Source organism: Saccopteryx leptura, chromosome 1 (genome assembly GCF_036850995.1).
Source record: "Saccopteryx leptura isolate mSacLep1 chromosome 1, mSacLep1_pri_phased_curated, whole genome shotgun sequence".
Taxonomy (NCBI): domain Eukaryota; kingdom Metazoa; phylum Chordata; class Mammalia; order Chiroptera; family Emballonuridae; genus Saccopteryx; species Saccopteryx leptura.
In genome coordinates this window covers 103,394,695-103,414,556 of record NC_089503.1, presented here as the reverse complement: position 1 = coordinate 103,414,556, position 19,862 = coordinate 103,394,695, and the positions used below count along the sequence as shown (strand labels likewise).

The following is a 19,862-nucleotide window of genomic DNA, read 5'->3' as shown; positions in this document are numbered from 1 at the left end:
TTTCAATTTTTCTTCAGTTTTTTTCCTACAACGAGCAAGTATTGCTATTATATTTTAATTATATATATATTTACTTTGCATAATAAAATATATAAAAATAATTATATAGTATATAAAATAATTGTATAGTCTAAATACATATATATATATTTATATATTACTTCTTGAGTATTTAAATATGAATATTTAGATGAGGACTAAGGGCAGAGATGTGGTGGCTCCCGGTCCTGTTCTTCTGTCTGCAGAGATGCCCAGTCACCTGCTTAGCAAGGGGCACTGTGTCACCCTGTAGAGCAGTTCCTCCTGCCCCTCTGTCCTCACTGGACCCAGCCCCAGCACAGTGCTAGCAAACATATTTACCATGGGACAGAAGTGAAGAGAGCCGCCTGGAGCACCTCCCAGCACACAGGCTGCACCCTTGCTCCTGGGGCTCCTGGGGCCCCCGGCCCTACGATACTCCTTGAGGAACTTAGCCAAGCCCCCTGGTGGAACGGATAGACTGAGCCTCAGCTGGATGACATCAGCTATGCGGGCTCCCCTCTCAGTGGCTCCATCCCTTTCCCTCCCACCCTGAAACCTGACTCAACGAAAGGATTGATTGCAGGAAAGCTTGGCAGCTTTCCAACCCTGGTGGCCCAGGCAGTGTAAGGCTGCAGCCTCAGAAGGTGCTGGGAGCAGCCTGGAGCGGCAGGCTGTCTGGGATACGAGGTTGGCGGAGCACAGACAGGCTGGCCCCCAGCAGGACTCACCCTGAACACCAGCCCTCACTCACACCGAAGCACCCACACCATGGGGAGCTCACGCACCATGCTGCTGTGGGTCCTGCAGGCACTGCTCGCCTTGCTTCTGCCCACACTCCTGACACAGGGAGAAGGTAAGGTAAGGGTACACGTGGGGTAGCCCTGGGCTGGCCAGCCACTGAGGGACAGCGGGGTCTGCTTGCTTCTTCCTGGGGTTGAGGGACGTTGGTTTGGAGAGGGTGCAGCTGCAGGAAAGTCAGGGATCCTACCACAGATGAGCATGAGCACATTTGAGGCACTGGGTGCAGCTAGGAAGGGGCTTGCTGAGCAGAGCACTGGAAACGTGCAGCTGGTGCAGGAACGGGGTCCCTCCCCTCTTTGCTCTGCCTCTAAACTCATGGTTATGCAACTGCAAGGCACCTTTGAGCCCATTTGGTCCACCCCTTCTTGTTATAAGTGGGAGTGCTGTGGTTCAGAGAGGAGAATGATCTATCTACTCAAGGTCACACAGCTGTTAGTGACAGAGTGGGGACCAGAACTAGTGCAGTCACCTTCCTCAGCCTCGCTGGACTTGTGCATGGTTCCTGGGTCTTTGTTTCCTAAAGGCTCCTTCCAGCGCTAACCTCCAATAACACCAACTTCCCTCTGCATTCCCGCCGTCCTTTCCGGCCTCCCATGTGGATACAGGGTGTTGTATCCCCCATTTGGGGAGGTTTTCTCCTGACTCAGAGGTGGGTTGTAGCTGGGGCCAGGGTACGATCAGATTGGACAGTGGGCTGGGCCGATGTGCAGAGCTTCTAGGCACAATGCTTTTCCTCCCACGATCTTTCACCGGGGAAACTCAGCCCACCAGCAGGCCTGGGCAGCAGGTTATGACTGCGGGCTTTCTTGGCTGAAGAGCAGCTCTGTCCCTCAGAGAGAGCCTGTGGGACCCAGTCTGGTCCTCTCCAAACTGGTCAGAACCCCAGACAATAAGATCTGGGCTGTTGGTGCTGTCGTGAAGACAGCCAGGGCTCTGGGTTGCGGTCTCAGGTCCTTCCCTTACGGGGCACGGTACCCAGCTCTTGTCTTTGCTGTCCCGGCTCTTCTCTGTCCTGGGGGAAGGAGCGCATCAGGAACAGGTCAGTGAGGGCGACAAGTGGGTCTGGAGGACTGACTGCTGCAGGTTGCACACATGACAGACAAGATGAGAGGACAGGCGGTCTTTTGAGAAAGCCAGGCCTGCTGTGACCTGGTCTCACCCTCGCATCCCACAAAGCCTTGCAGCCAGTACCCTGGCCCTCAGGGTACTTCCCCTCCTCCACCCTAAGCTTTTCACCTTCATATCTCTTGGCACCTTCTACTGTACCCCAGAGGGACACCTGAGGTGCACATGAAATCCCCGCAGAATGAGGGTAGGGCCCAGCAGCTGGGTTTTCTCACCACTGTTTTATCCGTGCAGCCTCCTGCTCTAGGAACACTGGTTTCTCCTTACTTCTGCCACACCTCAACCCAGCCCTCTGCTTAACCCCATCAAATTGCACACATGGCAACCCTATGAAGCAGCCCGGGCAAGTCTTCCCCTCCCCAGGAGTTTCTGTGCACGTGGAGGTGGGGGAGGGAGCTTCCGGGGGTGGGTTTTGCAGGAGGAAGAGGGGACACCACTTTTCACTGGGTGCCCACCCTCTGTCAGTTGCAGGCTGGGATTAAGGGGACAGTGAGCTGTGCAGACACTGAGATCTGACCTTGACTGAGGCAAACCCTCATCAGACCCCTGGGCTTAGCACTTGTGCACTTAGGGCCACTTTTTGGTCCTCCTCTTACCTTCCAGAGCCAGCTCCCCTTTACTTCCCCAGAACCCTCAGCCAGGGTCCCCCGGCTGACCTCCTCTGGGCAGGTATCTGCTCTCAACCTTTCTCGGCCCTTGGCCTACTTCAGACCTCATCTGTCTTAGTCACCTTCTCTTACAATCCAGCCCTCTGTCAGAGAGGACCGGGCAGGGTACCCTTAGGAGATCATACGTTTGAATTTTGGCAGGAATCTCTGCAGACAAAAATGGAAATTTCTGTTTGTGGGGGTATCTGGAAATTTTGTGAGGAGGGAATGGTGAAGACACTTTTCTTTTAATAGCTTTCAAGCCAGGGCAGGAGAACCAGTGTCTCAGGCTCTGATGACCGACCGCTGTTGAATTGTTCTCCCCAGCCAGGCGCAGCGGGGGGCTCCAAACCCACAACACCTCCAGGCCTGCTCTGCAGAAGCTGTCGGATCACCTCCTGACCAACTACAGGAAGGATGTGCGCCCCGTGCGGGACTGGAGGAAGCCAACCACCGTATCCATTGACGTCATTGTCTATGCCATCCTCAGCGTGGTAAGCACTTAGCCCCAGTAGATCCCCAACCCAGAGATGGCAGATTGGGGTGGGAGGCCATAGGAAAACAAGTCACTCTCTGCGTACATTTGAGCACCCATAGTACCTGTGGTCGGCACTATGGCTCAGGACAAACTGAAGCACCCACCATCTGTAGTGCTGCCCAAACCAGGAAACTGGGGTCACCTGTGTGGCTACACCCACACTATGGCAGCCAACAGGTTACTTATCACATGTGGTTCTTCACACATTGTCACCATCTCCCTAGGTAAGTCGTGTGAGGGCTCAGACTGTCCCATTTCTCTCTGTGCCCTGTACCATGCAGGTCCATGGTATGTAGTAGGTGTTACTCAATGGCTGCCAAAGAGTTCATTGTAAATCAATTAATTAATTGATTGCTTCATCAATTACAGTAGGAGGGTGGGGTACATTGCCCAACACAGCAGGTCAGACGTTTTGCAGAAATAAACCAGACGGCAACAATAGAGGTGCAGAGCTCCCGGCATTGTGCTGGGTTCGAGTGAGCAGGACTGACTTCATAGTCTCCATACGGTCCATGTGGCCATTTTGGGAAGGTGAATTGGGAATTGGATAGGAGGGAGGGGAAGTGATAAAGGGTTTATACCTTTTCACTTCATATGAGGGCAAGAGAGAGATATAGGTATATATAGAGAGATATATGATATTGTTATATATGCTTTATATCATCACCTATTATATACAAAATATACATAAAATATATATAATATAATAAACATACATATATATATGACATGCATGACAATAGAAGATAATAGAAGACGTATAGTATACAATTACATGTATATACAGTTTAAGAAATCACTGTATTTATTTCTAGATGTATTCTAGTAAGAGATCAACTTTTCCCGGCTGGCCCCTTCTACCTCCCCTTTTCTTCACTCTCATTTCCCAAGATGATGGGCGCACAAAGTGGTTCCTTCTGGGGTTTGTGTGTGCAGGAGAGACCCCAGCCCATGGGGCCACTTGTCCTGAGATCCCTTTTCTTTCTCAGGATGAGAAGAATCAAGTCCTGACCACCTACATCTGGTACCGGCAGGTGAGCAGACCGGCCCTACACCCCCTCATTTCCCGGGACAGGACTGAGCCTTCCAGGAAGGACGTCTCCATCTGCAGGTGTCAGGAACCTCAGAGGCCTTGGGCAGGGGCGGTGGGGGAGTCCACAGGCATGCTCACAGGAGAGCTAGAAGTCTGGACTCCCCTAACTCAGGACTGGGACCTGAAGGAAATTGACAGGCCAGTGGAGGAGAAATCCTGAGGTTCTTTGCACATCCTAGACAAGTGTGTGTCCAGCCTCTGCTGGTTGAATACCTCTAGTGACAGGGACTCCGAAGGCAGCTACGTCAATTCCAAACAGCTCTACTGTTAAGCCAAACTGGATAACAACCAAACTGAGTGATTGAAACAGGGTGAATCCACTCACTGAGTCCTCACATGCTTGGTCATTTCCCACTCTTCCCGCATTCAGAGGGCATTGGTTAGGCACTAGTGTGTTGGATCTCTGAGGCCTTAACAGCTTTTCTGGCTTGGAGCTGGGGTGGGGGGAAGGCAGACAGTGGAGGCTACTGTCTACAGGCCTGTCCTGCTCTGGTAGCCTCTGAGTGTGTGGGGAAGGTGTCAGAGCAGAGGAGATGCCAAAGTGACTAAAGGGGGAAAGCAGGGAGAAGAGGACACTTCATAAAGGCCCAGCCTGAGATAGACTCTGGGGACACGCCTGGTCCATGTGGGTCCTGTTAAATCTCTCCTGCTCTTCATGCTCACATCCTACCACAGCCAGGTCAAAGGACAGGAAGTCAGGGAAAGGATTAAGCCAAATGCTGACTCCCGACATGCTGCTGCCTTTCTGTCTTAGCAAGGTCCCTAAATACAGAGTGCACCCGGCCTCAAGAGGACATACCCAAGCAAGAATAGGCACCCTGGAACTCTTTCCCTGGGACATCATGCCTAGGTCCCCCCCCCGGACCTCCAGGTCACTCTGGACCCAGCAGTGAGGGGATGCCAATCTACCCTGTGCTATGAAACTGGAACTGGTGACTCAAACTAGACTCAGGCCCTGCCCTCAATGAGCTCACAGACCCATGCAGACCACAGACACATGAACAGACAAGGAATGCAGCCACCCCAAGGTGGCAATGCAAGACGTCAACCTTGATGGTGCAGAGGGGGCACATAAAACCCTCCTGGGGAGTGGGGTTCACAGAAGATTTCCAGAGAATGGAACAGACAGTTGCCTTGGTTAAGGATGAGTAAGACTCACCTTGATAAAGAAGACAAAGATTGCAGCATGAGAGATGTAGCAGGGCGTATAGAGGTGTGGAGGTTTTAGCAGTGTTTAATTTCAGGTGACTAGAGTGTAGACTCCAAAGAGAGGCATAGAAAAACAAAAAAACAAACAACAAAAAATGTGACTACAAAGACAGGTGGAGGCAGATTACGTAGGCCTTTGCTGAACACGAGGTTTACCTTTATCCTCTTGACAGCGAGACACCACTGAAGAATTCTAAGCACGAGAGCGATAGGATAGAATTTACCTTTTATATTTCTATAAAGTTGGGATGATCTATTATATTCTCTTTTATAACTTGTTCAGTGTGTGTTCTTTTTGCTTTTTGTCCTGGTGATTTGAAAGACACAGTTGTATTTTTAAATCTAGCCTTGCTTGTATCTAGCTCACATTAATTTGTCTAGTTATCATTGATAACAAATAAACATAGTCTATTAACCTCTGAAGCACAGCACCCAATATTTAGTATGCCAGTCCTCGTAGACCACTCCCACTGACCCACCATCTTTTCCCCACTTCTTCAAATAGAACATGAAATGTTCATATATATATGAACATTTTATATGCTGCATTTTATATATTTATCAGTCATTCTGTCAGGATAATGGAGAATGCATTGATCAAAACTCAACAGCAACCATCTGTGAGGTGCATGCTATTACCCCCATTTACGTATGTGCAGACCAACACCCAAGAAACTATTTGATTAAGATCCCTCAGTTGGTGGCTAGGGAATTCAAAACATTGGAAGTGACTGAGTCCTTTCCTTGGGAGAGGCTATATCCGTAGGTGCTGTATTTGCATGTGGAGAGTGCGTGAATACAGAGGGGGACTCTCAGGTACTACTGACATCCAGATTCCCCCAAGATGCCCACCTGTCTCCCCGGGGCACTAAGTGGTGTAATTGGCCTGAGTTGGGGACAATTCCCACCTGACAGGAGCAGCTGGCCCTGAGCATTCCTGCTTCTTTCCTAGTACTGGATGGATGAGTTTCTCCAGTGGAACCCCGAGGACTTTGACAACATCACCAAGTTGTCCATCCCCACGGACAGCATTTGGGTCCCGGACATTCTCATCAACGAGTTGTGAGTACTGTCATCAAATGCTGGGAGGACAGGTGGCTAGGGGCTGGGGAAGGCAGGGTTAGGGAGGCAAGGTCCCTGCTGTTGCATTTGGAATGTCCCTCCCAGACCCGCAGAGCTGTAGGTAAAATTAGCTTGGGCCCAAATTCCGTGCTGTCTTTTGCTTTTCTTTTTAAAAAGTCCTCTCTTTCTATGCTTAATGTTGAAACTGCACTTCTTGATCCAAGGGCCACTTCCTGGGGAAAGGAAGCCAGTGAATAAATTCACACTGTTATAGTAGCCAAATGAGGGACAGCTGCAGTTTTTTAATGTTTATTTTTTATTTATTTTAGAGAGAGAAGGAGGGAGAGAGTGACAGAGAGACAAGAACATCAATCTGCTCCTGTATGTGCCTTCACCAGGGATGGAACAGGCAACCTCTGTGCTTTGGGGCGATTCTCTAACCAACTGAGTTTTCCGGCCAGGGCTGGGACAGCTGCATTTTTAAAGGGACAGTAATATTACTGAAAGGGATGAAGGGCTGGTGGTGGCCACCGTTCCTGACCGCAGGGGAGACGTGGAGCTGGGAGACACATCTAAGTCACACATGTGTCTGACCAGCCAGAGATTGCACCCTCAGTCTGAAGTGGGCCCACCAACCTTTGTTCTCAGACACTGTCTCTTTGGCTTCAGCCAACATTCCTTCCCCACCACCAGGTTCCTTTGGGCTCCCGGGCCTGGGCCTCTGAGGCTAGTACAGAGAAGGTGTCTGAGGAAGGCGGATAGAAAGAGAAGGTGGCAGGGGGCTAGTCACTCCGTCCAGGACTCACTGCATCACCCAACTCCAGGGGATGCCACTCACACTGTTTTTCACAAGAGGCAGTTGACCTTGAGCCTTGTGTTCTGCACAGCCCAGGCTGGAGGGATTCGGGGACGTTCTAGTTTCTGGTTGAATCTGTAGTTTAAACAGTGAAGCAGTGTTAGGCTTGAGTTCTCACCTCTCATCCCAAGTCCACAGAAGGCTTCAGGCTCACGACTCCCGGCTGAGATCACTGCGTGCCACAGTGGTCACTTGGGAGACCCTGGGCGTCAGGGATCTGCTGAGACAGTAGAACAGTCTTTTCTGCCTTGGCCCAATTCCTCTCTAGTTCTTTCTTCTCCAGAGATGGTCAGTCTCATCTCATAGGACTTCTAGCAACGGGGAGCTGGAAGAAGCCCAAGTCAGGATGGAAACCCCCACGCCTGCCTGTTGCCACGGGGGGGGGGGCATCCTGGGAGCTGACTCTGCTCAGCTCACAGGTGGCGGCATAGGGACAGCTGGGTATGCTCCTTAGAGCACGTGGCTTTTGGGGACCGTGGATCCTTGCCTGACTTGTGGCAAGGTTGCCAGGGATATAAAGGAGCATGCCGAAATACATGGGACAGTAGCCTTGACCACGGAGGAAGGAAGCCTAAGACAGACAAGAAGTTTAGAAAAATGAAGTCCAGACCACACTGGCCTGCTGTCTAGACCCTCCCTGAATTTCCTTCTCTGCTGGGCTGCTCAGAGACCTCAGACACCCAGGGCTTGACCTGCTTCTTGAGCCCTCACAAAAACTGACTCCTCTTCTTTGGCCAGTGTGGACGTGGGGAAGTCCCCAGATATCCCGTATGTGTACGTCCGGCATCACGGTGAGGTCCAGAACTACAAGCCCCTCCAGGTGGTGACGGCCTGTAGCCTCGACATCTACAACTTCCCCTTCGATGTGCAGAACTGCTCCCTGACCTTCACCAGTTGGCTGCACAACAGTGAGTAGATGGGCTTTGGAGACAGGTTGGGGGCCCAGGGACACTTGAGTGAGGAGCATGTCCTGGATGCAGTCTCCCTTATCCACGTTGCCTACCACTTATTTTCTTAATGCCACTGAGCCTCTGTCCTGATCCTCCCTGTGAGACTCACATAGTTGCCTTGTGCCTCTCTCAGTCATCACACCGAACAAATAACACAAAGTAAACTAACTGCAGGACCTGAGTATAGGCCAGTTCTTTCCCAATATCACCAACAGGAGTTGGCACTCAGTGTCTCTCAAAGCCACCCACTGCTCTCCACTGGCGCCCCGCCCCTAACTCAAGCCACCCCGATCTGGTGCCAGCTTTCTGCAGTAGCCTTCTAGCTGGTCCTCCTCTTTCATTGTCCCCCTTCAGCTCATGCTCCTCAAATGGAGATCTTATTAAAATGCAAATCTGATCATGTCACTTTGCTTAAAACCCTCAAAGGTTTTCCCAGCATTCCCGAGACAGAATCCAAACCCTTCATCCGCCCCGCCGAGCCCAGCCTGGCCCAAAGCCGCTCCTCCCGCCCCGCTCCTCAGGAAGGCTGCCCTGAGCTCAGCCCAGCCCAGCCCAGCTGCCTCCTTCCCAGCCCACTGTGCCTGTACTTGTCCTTGACCACAGGTGCTTCCTCTCCTACGCCATGTTGCCCCTGCCTCCACCCTCTCCTGCCCTCAACCACACCTGGGTTGGCCAGCTCCTCTGCTCACCTTCGAATCATAGCCTCAGAGTCCATTCCTCGGGGAAGTCCCCCTTAACCCCTAAACGAGGCATGCCCAATGCCTAAATGTGTAGCCTTCCGTTGATCTGCCCACTTTCACTGCATTAGTAAGTATTTTTATACTGGATATGAACTAAGAGAGGACAGGGACATGATTTCTGTCCCACCGTTAGGTGCCCAGCACCGTGCCTGGCTCAGAGAAGGGTGCTGACAAACTTATGTGGAGTGCATGAACACTCGGTACTCACAGAAGCCCAGTGGGGTGAGTGTCACCCTACTGCAAAAAGGCATCCTCCACATCTGTTCTGATTTTATGGCATACACTGTAAATTACACAAGTCATACACAACTTCCTTTAACAAAACTCAGAATTACAAATAATATCTGACCTTCGACCTCTACCCCCATTCCCAAACTCTTTGCCAACTCTCCACACCAGGACTTAATAACTTCCAGCAATGTAAACTTCATATAGTACGTACCTCCAGGTCCTTCTCTGTCCTTTGTATATATACACATACATGCACATCTATAGAAAGTACATGGGAATTGTCCTATAGGATTTCTTTTTTTTTTTTCTTAAGTGAGAAGTGGGGAGATAGAGACACAGATTCCCACATGTACCCCGACTGGGATCCACCTGGCAAGCCCACTAGGGGACAATGCTCTACACATCTGGGGCGTTGCTTCATTGCTGAGCAACCGAGCTATTTTATCACCTGAGGCAGAGGTCATGGAACCATCCTCAGTGCATGGCTCCAACTGAGCCATGGCTATGGGAGAGGAAGAGAGAGAGAGAGAGAGAGAGAGAGAGAGAGAGAGAGAGAAGGGAGAAGGGGAGGGGTGGAGAAGCAGATGGGTGCTTCTCCTGTGTGCTCTGACTGGGAATCGAACCTGGGATATCCACACTCTAGGTTGACCAGCCAGGGTCAGTTGCTTGCTTTCTTTGCTTCGTTCTTTCTCTTTCTTTCTCTCTCTCTCTCTCCCTCCCTCCCTCCCTCCTTTCTTTCTTTCTTTCTTTCTTTCTTTCTTTCTTTCTTTCTTTCTTTCTTTCTTTCTTTCTTTCTTTCTTTCTTTCTTTCTCTCCTTTCTTTCTTTTTTAATAAATGTATCATTTATGCTACCTGCTACTTGATTCTTTTTACTCAACACCAGGTCTGGGACATTTTTCCAAGTGAGTGTGTGTTTAGATCTCCCTCATAAACTCTGACTGCTATGGAATATCCCATGGTTTGGATGCATCAGAGTTTACTAAGCATTTTCCTGATTGGCAGACATTTGGCCTCTCCTACTGCTTTGCAGCAGTGAACACTCCTGTCCTCCTGGTGCATGGGTACAGATACAGAGAACTTAAATGATTATTCTGCAAGTGAGGGTTTTGCTTGTTTCCTAATTCAGGTAACTCTGAGAAGGCAAAGGGGAAGAGCATATTGACTGTTGCTCATTTCCTAAGTGGGTAATTCTAACAGGAAAACCTAGAAAGGTGTTGTGGTGGAGGGCTTGCTTTCTAATAAATGGTTTGTTTGGGTCTCTGCATCTTGCTGTGTATTTCATTCAAGACTTTCATAGCCCTCACTGTTCAGACAGGTGCAGTGTGCATGGGTGCCTCATTTGAGGCTGAAGATTAGGAGCTGACACACACTGCGTCATACAGGTGTGCCCCACCGTCCTGGGCTGGTGAGCTCCAGGAACCCGTCTCCAGCACTGCCTTCATTTCTTCCTTCTCAGTTCAGGACATCAACATCTCCCTGTGGCGTTTGCCAGAAATGGTGAAATCCGACAAGAGCGTCTTCATGAACCAGGGCGAGTGGGAGCTCCTGGGGGTGCTGACCCAGTTCCGGGAGTTCAGTATAGAGAGCAACGACTGCTATGCAGAAATGAAGTTCTACGTGAGTGGGGCAGGGAGCGGACGTGGGCATCTACTAGACTGACACACCAGGTAGATGTAAGGAGACCCATGGGGAAGAACCGTCAGGGCCCTTTGCCCAACTCAGGGTCACACTCATCTCCTGGAACTTCACCAAGGAAGCTGGGCAGCAGCTGACCTGTCCCTCACTTACCTTGAACAGTTATGAGCCTGGATCCAGAGGCAGAATGCAAGGTCCGTCCATGTCCTTTTCTGAGCAATCCAGGTTGAAAGCTCTACCAAGCAAGGGGGTTGGGCTGGGGTGGTGGTTCCTGGGCACGGGATCTGTCTGCTCCAGGCTCCCCGCAGAACTCTTTTCCTGGTCCCAGGTGGTTATCCGCCGACGACCCCTGTTCTATGTGGTCAGCCTGCTGCTGCCCAGTATCTTCCTCATGGTCATGGATATTGTGGGCTTCTACCTGCCCCCGGAGAGTGGTGAGAGGGTTTCCTTCAAGATCACACTCCTCCTGGGCTATTCTGTCTTCCTGATCATCGTGTCTGACACACTGCCAGCCACTGCCATCGGCACACCCCTCATTGGTAAGGTCTTCTTGGGGAAGCTCGGTGTGGCGAGGAACTGGAGAATGGCTCCCTCCCACCTCCTGTGTGTGTGTCCCCCTCCCACACCCCTCCTGGGGTGCACAGGTGTCTACTTTGTCGTGTGCATGGCTCTGCTAGTGATAAGCTTGGCTGAGACCATCTTCATCGTGCGGCTAGTGCATAAGCAAGACCTGCAGCAGCCGGTGCCCGTCTGGCTGCGGCACGTGGTTCTTGAGAAAGTGGCCCTGCTGCTTTGCCTAGGGGAGCAGCCAGCTTCCCATAGGCACCCAGCCCCCTCCCAAGCCACCAAGACTGATGACTGCACAGGTGAGAGAAAAAGAAAGAGTTCTGTGTGAAGGGGCCTCATCAGGCCTGGATGCGGGTACATGGTAGAGGGTCTCTGGAGGGCACACCATGCCAGGAAGCCTGGGCAGGGAACTGGGTGTTGTCCTGCCCGTGTCTCCCCCACACACACCTCCGTGGGAGGGGCAGCCCAAAGTGTCACTCTCCCTGCACCCCCACATGCTCTCATCAGCCTGGGTGTGGACAGAGCAGGAGGGGTCCTGGAGCCTGAGCATTTCAGGAGCCAAGACCTCTGGCTTGAGAGTGGCATCCCTCTGAGACGGACGTTAGACTGGGTCAAATAGACAAATAGGGTCAAATAGGGTAGTTATCTGACTTCTTGCCAAGTGGAGTTAAATATTGCAGCCAGGATTTCCTGTGTTCTTCTTCTTTTTTAAAATTTAAAAATCAAATTTAATGGGGTGATATTGATCAATAAGACTACTTAGGTTTCAGGTAAATATCTCTTATAGCATTTGAACTGTGGATTGCATTGTGCTGATCTCTAAAACTCTCTAATTCTAATCAGCTCAGAGACCAGGTCCCTTAGAATGCTAAACCTCTGGGCAGACAGACAGGTGCAGAAGGGCACTGACTGAGAAGCTCACACACACAGAGATTACTACAGCTGTCATTTGGCGCCAGTAGTGGTGCTGGATATGTGGTTTATTTCTTGAGCACTTCTGGCCAGGCATGTGCAAAGCATTTTCTGTGCACTAGCACAGGTATCCTTGTGGGGACCTGAAAGGATTCTTATTCTCCTCTCTCCGATGAGAAAACAGGGATACAGAGAGGTCAGATAGCTTGCCCTGTCCCAGAACCAGGAACTGGCAAAGCGTGATGTCAAATCAAGCTCGTCTGACTCTAAGCTAGTGTTTTAAACCAGTCTACTCGACTCGACTCCTTTGATCCTCCCTTCTGGCTAGAGCCAGGCCTCTTACAGAAGATGTTTTGCTAACCTAAGACCATCTCTTCATGAGTTAATGAGCCAGAGCACCAGCCTAATGCCTAGTTTCACTGCTCACCTGGTGAAGGTAGTAATATGTGGCGGTGTGTTTCCTGGTGCAGACGGACTCAGAGTCGTGGGGAAGAAGGCATCAAAGTGATATGACATAGTGGAGAGAGCAGAGGGTTATAAATTCAGAAACCTAGGTCTCAGTGGTCTCACTATTAAATGATGCTTCAAATGTGTGACCACAGACCAGTCACTTAACCTCTCTGAGCTTTAGCATCTTTATACAAAAAATGTGGATAATAATTAACTCTACTCTGCTCCTTCATGGAGTTATTGTGAGGTTCAAATAAAATAATAGCTATCACATTGCTGGGAAGAGCCCATGAGTTTAAAGAAAACAAGCGCATGGGAAGGAGTAACACCAAATTCATGACATTGGTGACTTGAGGGGACGGCGAATGTGACTGAGGAGGGAATACGGGACTCTTCAATTGTATTGGCTTTCTTAATTTGCTTAAGTTAGATGGTGGATACACAAATACCTAAGCTATTCCTGATACCCTTTCTGTCTGAAATGATTCATAATAAAAAATTCTGCAGGCCAAAGAAATAAATATAGGGACAGCGTTCAGGCCATCTGGCTGGGCCTCCCTCTTTTGCTAATGCTCTGCCGCTTCCTCTAGATGTGGGAAACCACTGCAGCCCTTTGGGAGGACCCAGGGACTCGGACAAGACCCTAAGGGGCAGAAGCAACCCTCCCCCACCGCCGCGGGAGGCCTCGCTGGCAGTGCGCGGGCTGCTCCAGGAGCTGGCCTCCATCCGGCACTTCCTGGAGAAGCGGGAGGAGAGCCGCGAGGTGGCCCGGGACTGGCTGCGTGTGGGCTCTGTGCTGGATCGGCTGCTCTTCCGCATCTACCTGCTGGCAGTGCTGGCCTACAGTATCACCCTGGTCACACTCTGGTCCATCTGGCAGTATTCCTGATGAGTACAGCCCAGGTCCTGGTTAGGATGAGGATGGGGGATGAGGGCATTTCAGGGCCCTAGGGATGTTCTTAAGACATATACATATATACAGTTCTACCCCTGTTTCCAATGCCAGTGTATCCCAGAAATCCTGAACTGGGGCCTTAACTCCTCCCCAGAAAACTTGGTGTTCAAGAACCTGATGTCTTCTTCCACCCCCACTGGCCCACTGTGGCTTTAAAACATGTTGTCTTAGGCCCTGGCTGGTTGGCTCAGTGGTAGAGCATCAGCCTGGCATGCAGGAGTCCCGGGTTTGATTCCCGGCCAGGGCACACAGGAGAAGTGCCCATCTGCTTCTCCACCCCTCCCCCTCTCCTTCCTCTCTGTCTCTCTCTTCCCCTCCTGCAGCCAAGGCTCCATTGGAGCAAAGTTGGCCCAGGCGCTGGGGATGGCTCTATGGCTTCTGCCTCAGGCACTAGAATGGCTCTGGTTGCAACAGAGCAACGCCCCAGATGGGCGGGGCATCGCCCCCTGGTGGGCGTGCCGGGTGGATCCCGGTGGGGCGCATGCGGGAGTCTGTCTGACTGCCTCCCTGTTTCCAACTTCAGAAAAATTAAAAACAAACAAAAAAATACATGTTGTCTTAGATCAGGAGAAACCCACGTATCTCCAAACTTCACTCTATATATCTATGGCATTAAGCCTCAGTTTCCCCACTGGCACCTCCTTGAACAAGGTCTTTTGGAATTCGGCTCATTTCCTTCAGCCTTGTTTGTAGATTGGGGGCAAACCAACTCTCTACTGCACATGCCTGATATTAGCATTAGCTTTATTCAGCACTAACGTCTCCTTCCTCCCTTCACCTGTGACCAGACCACTTCCCTCAACACTCATGTTTCATCTGGTGGGGGTGGGGTGGGGAAATAAAATGCGATAAATCCCTAAACTCTCTCATTGACTAATTTTAGGAGGTGGGTAGGTGAATGAAGTTACTGGTGAAAATGAGGTTGGAGAATTATCTGTGCTTCCAGTTGTCTGGTGTTTTCTGCTCCCAAGGAATTGGGTGGGTGACCACATGGTGGCTGTTATGAAGAAGAAAGAATAGGAGGTGGGATTTAAGGTGAGAGAGTCAAGACCATGAACAGTTAGCTATGGAGAGGCGAGGAGGGCGGAGCTCAGTTCTGTGATCTCTGGGAAGATGTGGGAAGGATCCACAGAGTCCTTCCTGCAAGAGGACCCTGCAGTGGAGATAAGAGCATCAGCACCACGGCCAGCGCCAGCTGTTTGCTGTTGGAGAGACAAAGAAAACTAAGGTTTGACTTTTCAAAAAATTTTCCTTTTGGAACTCTGAGCAGCCAGCGCCTGGCACGTCCACCAGCGAGCAGGACCACGAGGGAGGGGAGAAGCAGAGTCAGAGCATGGCCTTTGATCTTCCTTCTTCCTTCTGGTTCCCTCCCTCAGACCTCAGGGTTTAAGACTCTCTGAACGGTACCCAAACCTATTACTCCATCTACCTAACAAGCATAAGAGGAAAGTCATGCCAGAACCCACGGTAAGTGACTATCTTAGTGTCTTCCATGTTTGCCTGAAGCTTCTCTGATTCTCCCCTTCCTGTTCCAGCCTTATCCTTCTCCCCACTATCTCGGGCTGCTTGTCACTCAGAGGAAGACCGTGTGGACAGGCTCTGAAACCCTAGGGTAAAGGAGAAGGATCCCAAAGAAATGTCTGGGATGATCTGTGCCAGGCTGGCCAATTATAAGGGATGCAGTGTGAAACACCTGAAGCCAAACCTTCCCTTGACCCCACACCCTGCTGTTCTAATTAGTAGACCATTCTGGGCAGAACCTCTGACCCTTGGGAGCTTCTGTCTGAAAGAGCCTAGAGGCCAAGGGAGGGGGCTCATCTGGCCCGGCTTCTCTCTCTCTCTCTCTTTTAAGGCTTTATTTATTCATTAGGGAGGGAGAGAGAGGGAGAGAAAGAGAAGGGGGGAGAAGCAGGAAGCATCAACTCCCATATGTGCCTTGACCAGGCAAGCCCAGGGTTTCGAACCGGTGACCTCAGCATTCCAGGTCGACACTTTATCCACTGCACCACCACAGGTCAGGCTGGCCTGGCTTCTTTCAGCTCCTTCTCACCCCAGGTTCCCCAGCAGCAGCAGGAACTCATTAAACATTGCTAACTGGCTGCTGGTTCCCAAGAGGAACAACAATGAGATTTCATCCACCCCAGACATATGTGCTTTTGGTGTTAGCTAAGGATTTTATATTTATCTCTGTTTTGTTGGTGGTTAGGTATCAGGGTCTCCCAGCAAAAAGCAGGAGATTGTGAAGCTGCAGAGTAGCCCCCACTCACAAATGTTGTTTCATGTCGAGTGGAGATTGTTTGGCCCAACACTCTCAGTATGGTCCCTGTAGCACATACTTTGGAGCCCGGTTTTGGGATCAAAAGCTGCCCTGTTCCACTTGGACTTGCTGGGCCCATCATGCTGCTCGATGATTCTCATGTCTCGGGCTGGAGAGAGAGAGGAAGTTGGGCGGTCTGGCACTGTCAATGCACCACTGGACAGTAAGTGGGTGGCTATTGACAAAGTGTCCAACCAGAGAGCTAGTAAGACACTAATCAACCTATCGATTCCTCCTCTCTCCCCACCCCATCCTTCGCCCACAATCGTTGAGGCAACAGAGCCCAGCACCGAGGCAGCCAATTAACCACCTCGAGAATGAACTGCCATGTGTAACATCTTCTGCTCCACTGGCCACAGCCAATCAGCTCATTGATCCACATCCAGGCTGTACTGCCCCACGACGAGAAACTAAGGCCAGGGTCAGGGAATCCCTAGTATGCCAACTCTTGTCATCAGTACTGACCCTAGATGCCTCCCGAGGAGATCTTAACCTTACCTTGGATGTGAGGAGACTCAGAATGTCCCTCCCAACTGTTACATTTCCAAGACCTGCTTCCTTCCTTCCTCCTGCCCTTTCGGCTCAGTCCCTCTCCTTCTGTCTTCATCAGATAGGGGATGCCAGACAGCACCCACATCTCTATCAGTGCCTATCAATTCTTTAGCTCATCTCTACCCTTTCTAGTCACCTGCAAATACTCCTGGTTCTTACCTGCCTTTCCCATCTACCCCCTTTCCTAAACCTGCCACTTTTACTCAAAAGATCCCGTTCGCCCTGGCTGGTTGGCTCAGTTGGTAGAGTGTCGGCCCGGCGTGCAGGAGTCCCAGGTTCGATTCCTGGCCAGGGCACACAGGAGAGGCACCCATTCACTTCTCCACCCCTCCCCCTCTCCTTCCTCTCTATCTCTCTCTTCCCCTCCTGCAGCCAAGGCTCCATTGGAGCAAAGTTGGCCCGGGCGCTGAGGATGGCTCCATGGCCTCCCCCTCAGGTGCTAGAATGGCTCTGGTTGCAATGGAGCAACACCCCAGATGGGCAAAGCATCACGCCTTGGTGGCTTGTTGGGTGGGTCCCTGTTGGGCACATGCAGGAGTCTGTCTCTCTGCCTCCCACTTCTCACTTCAGAAAAATACAAAAGAAGAAGAAGAAGAAGAAGAAGAAGAAGAAGAAGAAGAAGAAGAAGAAGAAGATCCTGTTAAAGGTTTTGAAAGTGCCCAGCCCTCCGGAGTGCTCCAAGCTGTGGAGCCCACTGTCACATCCCAGGGAGCTGCCTTCCCTGCTGGAAGATGGCAGCCTGTGCTCTGTGGTGGATACTCTGTGGCTTTGGGGACATGCCAGGAAGAGTAGCTGAGCTCAGAGTCAGCAGAAGGGCTTGAGGAAGATTTCCTGAGAGACTAGGGGGACAAGTTTCCTGGTGGGGTGAAGGATGGGGTGGGGGAGCATGTGGAGAGGTGTTTCAGCCTTCCCCAGCCAGATTCCCCTCCCCGCCTCCCCCCAGACTCTGAACCAATACATTTGGAATCTAATCTAATAACAGAGATTTAACGAGGGGATAATGCGTGTGCAGGGCCAGGCGTTTTGTCTTCTCTGGAGTGGCAGCTGGGACCCATTATCTGGGGACAATGTCCCAGCTAATCGAGCCTCACTCATCCTGAGTGTCAGGGAGGGGGCATGGGCAAGAGAGGGCAGCTCCTCTCCTGATTGGAGGGGAGTGGAGGGGTGAACGTGGGGGAAAAGTCGAGAAACGGCCTGGACAGGCTCCACACAATTGTCTTGGCCTGACACTAACTCCATGATCTTCTCCCCCAGCCCATACTGCCCACCCTGACGGGTGGGGAAGGGAGACTACCCGTGCACACAAACAGCCGATAATTACCCCTCAGCTGCAGCACCAATGGCAGGGTGTTGGGTGGGTTTTGTTGCCTCTTTTTTTTCTTTCTTTCCTCTAACTTGGACCTCTATAATTTAAGCTCTCCCATTAAGGCCTGTGATTGGCCAGCCCTGACTGCCATGGTTAGAGAATTAAGCCCTGGGTTTAGAGCCATGAATGCTCTCTCTGGAACAGAAGCCGTGCCCCTGTGCCCTGTCTCTTCTCTCCGGGACCCGTGGGCCGGCTCCAACAGGGGACCGCTCACATTCCTCAGTGTATGTTGGAACGTTAGATTAATTTCCAGGTGGCTATTTCCACAGTGATTCTAAGGAGAGACTAGCCAGGCACCTTTGAATCCCAGGAACCTCTGCTGCTGACTTACACATGAACTTGCTGGACCTGCCTACAACCTGTCCAAGAGAGCAGACTTTTCTTCCTGGATGCTGTGCCCACCCCAGACCGCCCTGTTTCAGCTTCTCCCATCCTCTTTGTCTACAGCTAATGTGAATCCCTTCAGCACAGCTTTGTATCCCCCCCTCCCTGCTTGATGTAAAAAAACACACACTTCTAGCCACATACTGCTGTCTTTCCTACCTAACCACATAGCTGAGGATGTAGACTTCATGCCCCAAGGACCATCATTGTGGCAAGTAGTCCCTCCTCCTCCTTCTTCCACTTCTTTCTCTTCTTTCTCCTCTTCCTCCTCTTCCACCTCTTCCACATCCTCTTCCTTCTTCCTCTTCCTATTCTTCTAGCAATGGCCTAATAAACCCTTCCTTAAAATAAAAAAAAACAACTTTCAGCCATGAGAGTCCAAACTTTTCGTTTAACAGACTTTATAAATGGGCTTGACCTGCAGGAGGAGGTAGAAAGCACTTCCTGATAAGCCTATTCCTGACATGAACTAGATTGGGACTCTGAATGGGGAGGAGTAGAACCACATTTTCTAGAAGCCCTTAAAGAGAGACCTTGTTTAGGATGGGAAGGGGCAGACCAGGGAGAGAGAAGACTTGCCTCAGTTCCTACTATCAGACTGAGATTGGGAGGGCTCTCCTAGAGCTAGGACCCCTGCAGTTTGGCCACCGTCTTCTTCTTCTTTTTTTTTTTTTTTTTGCAACACATGTATTGAAGACAACTTGACAGTGGGCTATCCTAAATTTGAATTTCGTCCCATCACATGCTAGCTGTGAAACCTTGAACAGGTACTAACTCCTCTGTGCCTATCAGATGGCTGTCATATCAGTACCTGTCTCATGAGTGTGTGGGGCACCGTGCTCCCAACTGGGGCAAAGCCCAGGGGAATTGCGAAGCTGGAGTGGAGAAATGCCTAGTGGCATGTCAACCCTTCTTCTGTCTGTTCACATCACATTCCGAATGGGTGAGAACTTCTCCCAGGGTAGAGCAGATTAGAGGCCTTATTCCCTCTTGTCCCCATTTCAGACATGGGTAGGGCAAAGAGAGCCCTGGGTCATGCACCATAAGGCCAGTGGGGGCTACAGTTTCTGTCTCTACCAAGCTGGATTCAGACATCTGCATTCCATTCCTCCGTGTTCCCCTCTCCCCGTTACTACCCCTGCGCCCTTGTCTCTGGACATTTTCAGCTCCTTTGCGAAGAGTTCTTCCCTAAAACCATAGCTTTGAGTTCCTTCTGTAGAAAAGTGTACAGATACTGGCAAAAATTGGGTGGCCTATCCTTATCACGCCTGGGTCTCTCCTATTCAATTTCAACTCCAGTTTCCCAAGTCTGCAAGAGAACTAAACTATGGGTGTCCATCTTTGGCCAAGGTCAGCCACAGAATTTAGGTCTGTCCTTTTAAACTCTGTCCACAGGGTGGCAGCAAAGTCCAGAAGTTGTTTGGAGGGGACCCTATGAAATATTTTATTG

The 19,862-nt window shown here is 50.8% G+C and overlaps 1 protein-coding gene across 2 annotated transcripts; it reads left to right on the top strand.

The window, feature by feature from the left end:
* The first annotated feature begins 727 nt into the window (after positions 1-727).
* HTR3A (5-hydroxytryptamine receptor 3A) lies at positions 728-13,775 on the top strand. 2 transcript variants are annotated; one of them, XM_066360770.1, is made up of 9 exons: positions 728-874; positions 2,922-3,088; positions 4,122-4,166; positions 6,387-6,496; positions 8,091-8,260; positions 10,731-10,891; positions 11,238-11,448; positions 11,554-11,775; positions 13,429-13,775. In XM_066360770.1, the coding sequence occupies exons 1-9, from the start codon at positions 790-792 to the stop codon at positions 13,725-13,727; spliced, it is 1,470 nt and encodes a 489-aa protein (XP_066216867.1). In that variant the 5' UTR covers positions 728-789; the 3' UTR covers positions 13,728-13,775. The 2 variants fall into 2 exon arrangements, with proteins under 2 accessions (XP_066216867.1, XP_066216866.1); XM_066360769.1 differs by having other exon boundaries at positions 11,238-11,775.
* Positions 13,776-19,862: the final 6,087 nt, after the last annotated feature.